This window comes from Cyclospora cayetanensis, unplaced genomic scaffold (genome assembly GCF_002999335.1).
Source record: "Cyclospora cayetanensis isolate NF1_C8 unplaced genomic scaffold, CcayRef3 CcayRef3_contig_237, whole genome shotgun sequence".
Taxonomy (NCBI): domain Eukaryota; phylum Apicomplexa; class Conoidasida; order Eucoccidiorida; family Eimeriidae; genus Cyclospora; species Cyclospora cayetanensis.
In genome coordinates, this window is record NW_020312189.1 from 1 (window position 1) to 6,902 (window position 6,902).

At 54.0% G+C, this 6,902-nt stretch overlaps 2 protein-coding genes across 2 annotated transcripts; both read left to right on the forward strand.

Annotated features, from left to right (window-relative positions):
- Positions 1 to 280: 280 nt before the first annotated feature.
- On the forward strand, positions 281 to 2,039 carry LOC34624448 (DNA-directed RNA polymerase III subunit rpc6; the record flags this gene model as incomplete). Its single annotated transcript, XM_022737529.2, has 7 exons — positions 281 to 385; positions 568 to 734; positions 952 to 1,005; positions 1,130 to 1,214; positions 1,367 to 1,479; positions 1,641 to 1,781; positions 2,004 to 2,039. Coding segments are annotated over 7 exons (701 nt in total), but the record flags the coding sequence as incomplete, so codon positions are not given.
- Positions 2,040 to 3,566: 1,527 nt separating this feature from the next.
- Positions 3,567 to 6,466, forward strand: LOC34619501. The gene is made up of 7 exons (XM_026338165.1): positions 3,567 to 3,631; positions 3,744 to 3,887; positions 3,986 to 4,240; positions 4,425 to 4,579; positions 4,958 to 5,006; positions 5,775 to 5,992; positions 6,258 to 6,466. The coding sequence occupies exons 1-7, from the start codon at positions 3,567 to 3,569 to the stop codon at positions 6,464 to 6,466; spliced, it is 1,095 nt and encodes a 364-aa protein (XP_026193950.1).
- Positions 6,467 to 6,902: the final 436 nt, after the last annotated feature.

A 6,902-nucleotide genomic window follows, 5' to 3' on the forward strand; every position in this document is an offset into this window, starting at 1 on the left:
CCCCCGCCGGCCGCCCCGTCCCCGACCCCCCGGGGGACGGTGCGAGGGACGAAGGGCGAGGTGGCGAGGGTGCGAAGGACGCGTTGTTGAGATGTAGTGAGGACGACTGTGCATTTTTTTGTTGACAGAGTGACCGGGAAACGGCATCCTCTTTGGACTGGGATATTGACGGGTGGCCATCCCATCCTGAAATACAAAACACCGGGGGACCCCCTCCCCCCCCCCCCCCCCGTCTCCCCCTTTGTGCAACCCTTTAAAAACCCGCGCGTGCGTGTTGCAGACGTCTGCTGCGTGGTCCGGCCAGCCAGCGTGATTCCAACGCTCAAGCAGCTGGACGCCTTCGACTACAAGATTTACTGTGCTGTGGAGCTTGCTGGGAATACGGGTCTGTCTGCACCTGAGAGCCTCGCACCCGAAGCCTGGCTCACAGCCATGCGTCTCTTGTAGGCATGTATGCACTGCCTAGAGGGCGCCCTCACACCGCACAAAGTAAATAGTCCTCACTTGAATGCAGCGTCTTCAGGCCAGGTGGCATGCTTCGTGCGCGCCGTCTGTGGCTCACTTCAGGAGTATGGACAGCCGATATCAGGAAGAGCACGGGACTGCAGACGCATATCATCCAGAGGGGTGTGCGAAACCTCTGCGACAATCTGCAGCTTATCAAACCTGTAAAAAGTATCCAAGTAAAAAACAGGAAAATGTATATTCTTGCACACATGGAGCCCTCTAAAGAGGTACGCGGGGGTTATTGGGTCTGCCGTTCCGTACAAGGAGACCGCACGAAAAGTGTGTGGCCCTCTCGATTGCGCAAAAACTCAATAACACAGTAACGAAAACTGCACGCAGGTAGCTCCTTCTTGATGGCCGTCTAGACTCTAGGACTCTCGTTGCGCGCGCCTTACAAAATTTTCGTATAATGTCGCATGCTTTATTGTCTTGCCGCGCTTGCAGATCGCTGGGGGCTCCTTTTATACGAATGGAGAATTCAACGAACAGCTTGTAGAGGTAAGGATGTTGGCATTTGGGTTTAGGGCAAATTTTGTAATGCATCGCTTTCTGGAAGGCATGCTGTCTCTGGTCGGCGCTTGCAGCATATTGGTCCAAAGGCCTCCAGTCTTGCGTTTTGCAGCAACTGCGGGAGCGTCTTTCTGTTTTTCTTCGTAACGCGCGTTCATCCACATTTGCAGCCCTCGTGGCCTTTGTGCGCAGCAGCGGTGAGCCCCCCCCTTCTCCAAGGAAACAGATTCGCGTGAAGGTCTGCTGCCCGTCACACACTCGCCGCAGACCTTTTTCTTCTGTGCGCTCTTTTCACATAATCAAGCTGTCTGGAAGTTGCTCGTGCGGGGTGGTTGGCCGCTCGCTGCAGGTGAAATTGGAGGCGGAGCCTTCACGGATGAAGATATCTCGCAGTTGGTCGCAACCCTTGAGTGCGAAGACAAAGTCGCTAGGATACGCACGGGATCTGAAGTCACATATGTCGTACGGTGCTGCTGTGATTATTATGTGGTATTCATTTGGCGGTGTTGGGGTGGAGGGTCTCAATGAGCGGGGAGGGAGTGGCCGTAAGCCGTTGTTGCATGTGCGCCTCAGCGGCACTTGCCGTAGCGGTGCTGTGTGTGCTTATTGGGGTGTCTGCACAGTGGAACCAGAGCGAAAATCTGCGGCTTCTTGAAGGCGTGCCTTGTATTGGCTGTGCCCTCGTGGGAGACTGCTCCGCAGACGGCAGAGTGAACCCCCGAGATTGCACCTACCTCTCGCACTGGCTCGGGCTGGATGTCGATGTAAGGGTTTGAGGTCTTGCCTTTAGTGTTTTGGCCTGCAGGATCTCCTTCTCTGAAATGAGATTGCGAGCTGAGGGTTTATTATGTGCGTTGACGGGGCCTGGTGCTCGGCAGTCACCGTGCTCTTTAGGCGGATGCGCGTGCTTAGCATTATCCATAGGCTGGCATTGGCGAGATAAAACACGGGTTGAGAGACTGAGCGCCTTGTGGTTTTTTCTGCAGGTAGAGCCTGAGGGTGAGGAACAAGAGGACGCTTAAGCCCCGTGTCTGCCTTGTGTGGCGGGGGTGAGGATTAGGGCAGAGGAGTAGGATGAGTTTATGGGCCAGCTCTATGAGTCTTGACGCGCACCTTACCCCCTCTGCGCTTCCGAGGAGGGTGACTCCTAGTTGTAGGGGATGAGCTTTGCGCAGCGAGCGAGCTATCGTAGCTGCTTCCGCATACCGAATGTTGGTTGCAAGCTTGTTACTGCGAGGGCCTTGTGGCGAAATGTGGCCATGTTGGTGGATACTGAAGGGAGCGAACTATAGGTTCTCTTAAATCCGGGGGCTCTTATTCATGCTACCCTGAAAGAGCGTATCCCCTGCACCTTGGTGGGGTTTTTCTTTAGCAGGGGCACCGGGGCACTTTTCGTTAGGCCCCTGCCTCTGCAATTATGCCTTTGCAAAGCCGCATGTCAATTGGAGCCTTTCGTGGCTAGTGAAACTCCCCCGCTGCTCTATCGGTGGACAAAGTGCTGGGGGAATAGTTAACCGTTTCTTTTACGACGGTGGCTTATTATCGGCCATTCCAAGCTGCACAGAGGACGCAGAAAAAGAAAATGCGCCTTCACAGCATCCTGGGGCGTAGTGTTTCGCTGCGTGGTGCATCGACAGATGCAGAGCAGGGCCACGTCCCTTTGCCATCCCCCTGTTGACGTGCCAGTTGCGCTTTATGCCACTCCGCTCACGGCCAGTGTTGGGAACTCTGTAAAGGGCAGGCAACCGTAGGGGCGGCAGGGTACTGCTGCTGCGGGATTGGGGGTGCAAGGTTGAAGGGGGCTATACGGAAGACCTCAAGGCGGGGGAGGGGGGAGTCAGCAGGACCACCCCAGGGGTTCCCAGATCCTCTAGCGGCTAGCTCCTGCAGGCAGATCTACTGAGGGAAATGCCCTGAGTTCATAAAGACGCGTCTTGAGGCTACCTATTCGCATAAATCCCGCAGTGTGCGCCGCCCTTCTCAGCATCCCGCCACCCCCGCGCCCCCTTTGCCGCCCCCTCCCCCTCCCCTCCCCCCGCGCTTAACCCAGCGTTGCGTGGTGCCTAAAGAGCATGTCCGAAGTCCCGGACAAAAACCCCAAAGCACATTGGACATAATATGCAAAGTCATTTAGAGCGGTTCATCTTGCATTCACGTTGGCTGTTGAATTAGGGTGCTGAAACTGACACCCTACATAGGGGACCAGTCCTTCCCTAGACAGCGGACCGTTGGACGACGCACACTTTTATAGCCGGCAGCTCTAAGAGCCGTTGGGCTTCCTGGCTGTGAGGACCTTTGGGCATAAAAATTATCGTAAAGCCTGAATTGCCACACTCCCTAGAGCTCCCTCTTCTGGCTATATCGATGCTTGGCAGTCAGCACCCAGCCAGCAAGCTCCTCCCCCAAGCTCTGTTCCCTGCCTTGCAGACCCTGAACCGTAACTTTCAGTGGATCTTCTGACCCCCTTACCAGTAATTTTCGGCAGCGAAGGCCCCTCATGAGAATCATTACACGCCAGCACAGTATATCGGGTCTATGATTTCGACGCCATGGCGGATTTCCAGCAGGCCCTCGAGGCAAGAAAGAAGAAAGCCGAAGCAGACCAAGTCTTTGAGTGAGTTGCAAGCTCTTACAGCCAAACCTTAGGATCGTTGCTCCTGTGCTTTCTTCTCTGGGGGAGTGGTCATTCATCTACAAATCTCTTTTCCCGTGTGGTGGTGGTTCAGAGGCTATGGAAGGAAGAAGTTCTCTTTCAAGGAGGGCAAGCGAAGGCCTATCTCGGACCCCACGAAGCTCATAAAGGCGATGCAGGTCAAAGGCGTGGAGTCACCCACAGAACGTACGCCTGCTCTCACGTTTTCAGACTCCGGGTATGAGGTAGGAAATTTTATGCCCCCGAGAAGACAGGCCGGGAAAATACTCCACACATGAGGGAACACATCCTTATCTCGCACAGGCATGGCATGAGGCTAGGGATAGGTGTAGAGGGCTTTGCAGACGTGGCTTTGCGTTCGCGCACAGAAATCGTCCCGCTGGATGAACCTGGTGAAGCGCATCTCGAGGACACGCAGGGGCAGCAGCCCCAGGATTCAACAAATCAGCAGCAGAAGGGGCAGCGCCAGGAGGCGCCTTCAAGTCAATGTTCTCCGTCAAAGCAAATACACAATGCCACCGGGTCGACCCCATCCAAGAAGACGCTCGAGCTCTCCCACCGTCACAATTGGGTAGGTTCTAGGCTTTACGCCATATGTCCGACGCTTTTCTGAACGGGGTGCTTTTGAAGGCAGTAGCCGCATATCTTCAAAACCTGACACAGCCGATGTGGCACGAAGACTTTACCCATTCGCTGCTGTTATTGGGCCTCCTACTGCTGATGCTGCTAGTCGTGCGGCTGCGTTTTTGCTGCTGGCGACACAGACCCCCGTCCATCTACGTTTCGCGAAGGATCAGAGCAGTTCGGAGGTGCAGTCCAAGGCGCATGCATTAGCGTCCGAGTTTGAGCTGCCACGTCAAATCGCTATCCGTGTCGCTCTGCTCTACCAATTCACCGAAGACGGAATCGGTAGACTGTTGCTTCTCCCGCTGGTGCTCCTAATGCTGCTGCAAATGCGAAGGCTGCAGTTTGTGTGGCGGCTCTTTGCTGCTCTTGGGGCGGATGCTACTGCCCGTGTTGTCTCAAAGGCCTGCGTGTTTGCGTGCGTGTCTTCGTCCTTGGTGTGTGTTTACGGCCATCTCGCTCTTTTGATTGTTCTTGAATGCTGGGAGCAGTCCTGTTGCAGTTTCCTTCGTGGCAACTGCTTGGAAAGCCGACATGCTTTTTCGGTTTATTCACGCAGCGACGCTGCCTCCACAGTTGCTACAGCTGTTGTTTTTCCTACGCCTTTAATGTGGAGATGACGCAGCTCACATGGAGTGTTTGTGTGTGTGTGGTCTTGCGAAGGAGAGCGAATCGCGAATATCTACCTGGATGCAATCAAGAGGCTCAAAGCGTGCGCCAACAACGCGAAACCCGTAACGCTGATCTCCTAAATAATCTAGGAAGCTGTATTGTTGCATTTATCTACCATGAGAGTAGGACTATGGAGGCAAGGCAGAGAGGGTGTGGTACCCTTCCATGTGCTCCTCATGATCCCTGTTTCCTGCCCCAATGCGCCGTCTTCTGTGTGCTATGCTCTTCGACTCTCTGCTCAAGATGCCCTCCCACTCCTCGTGTGCCCCTCTGCACGATTCGCTGAAACTTTTGTCAGGCCTCTGTCTAGGTGTGAATTCGTGTGGATCGCATGTTCAATGGTCATTCCCGGCCTTTTGCCTCCCTTCTCGCTTCCTGCTTCTCCTAACTGGGACGTGCTGGGTGCATTCATAGCCTCTCTCTTCTGTCTCCAGGGTTCCCAAGGGGTGGCCGCGTGTCTCTGTCCATGTCTCCTGCCCCTTCTGTTTTGCGTGCGCCTATGTCGCCTACATTATTTCTTTTGCGTTCCCTGCTTCGGTGTCTCGGTCCTAATTTAAATGGCCTCATCAGACTCAACGCGGCCTTCTGTCTCACACTGGACTTCGCCGCCGTGACTGTGCAACCCTCTTCACTCACACTCTACGGGCTGCACCGCTCTGCCCCCCTCCATTCCCTTGTTTGAGCTGGTGCCCCTCGTCTCGCTCTGCCTGAATTTTATGTTGCTCGCCCTGCCTTCACCTTGATCGCCTGCCTGCTCTCTCCTCGCGTGTCAGCATAGCATCTTCCTCCGTGCTCTCTGACTCTGCAGCGGCATTACTTGCTCCAAACTGTGTCAGTCATCCCTGAAGGTGAAGCGGAAGCTCTTGCAGTTTCAGATCCCTGAGGCTGCGTTGGTCATCAAGGGTTTGGGTTTTGCTGGCTATTTCTCTGGTTCCCGCCAAATCGACACCCGTATTATCAAAGACCTATTCCTTGGCTCCCGACACTCGGAGGAATTCAGAGAAGTAAACTCAAGAATCAAGCCATGTAAGCCAATTTTTAAACCCTCAAAATTAAATGAGTGCAGCTACACGGACGATACACCGAAAAACCAGCAGCAAGTGAAGAACAAACAATTGAAGCTGTCGGCTCTAGCGCAATCATGAAGTACTCAACCTAAGGATTGTGGGCTTTGGGATTAGGCTTCATCGCATGTTCACGCTTAGGATATCCACATTCACAGTGTTGGCACTCCACGAAACCCATGGTTTCTACGTTCTTCGTGCGACTGTCTGTCTGTGGGCGTATTTAGTGGGTCAGGCGTTGCAGGAGAGTCGGTGCTGCGTGCTTTCAACTGCCTTGCGCACCTACTCCTTGCTCATGGATCGGCCGTCAGATTTGGCGGCCGTCTGCGCCGTAGTGGATGTTGCAACCGGCAGGCACGGACCCGCAGTGTGGAACCCAGACGGAGCCAGCAATGCAGTTTTTGCCACGGGGTTTCAGGCGAGGAAAGTCATGTAAACGCACACAGCTATCAGCAATCCGAGCTTCTTACAAGCTTCATGCGGTGTCCAAGGGGAATCTTCGCCGATTTTCACCGGCAAGCACTTCTAAAACGGAGAGCTAAGGCAGATCAAAGCCCACCCCAAAACACCGCAATCGGGAGTTAGTATCCTTTCGAAGAAGAGTTGAGCGCATTTGGGCATTTGTTATTCTAAGAGCATTCTTTGTGTACGTTGCAAATAGTCAAAGGAATAAATGACGAGATCATGTTCATTTGATGGCTACTCGAAAGCAGTTGGCGGGCACTGCGCTTATTCTTGAGTCAGGACCCAGGAATATTATCGTCTTCATCAACGCTTTGTTCTGGGGGGTGTACTACCTAGACCACCCGCCCATATTTCTGGGCACATGAGGCTTGTGGTTGTTTGATGTGATGGCATGTGCTCGTCATTCA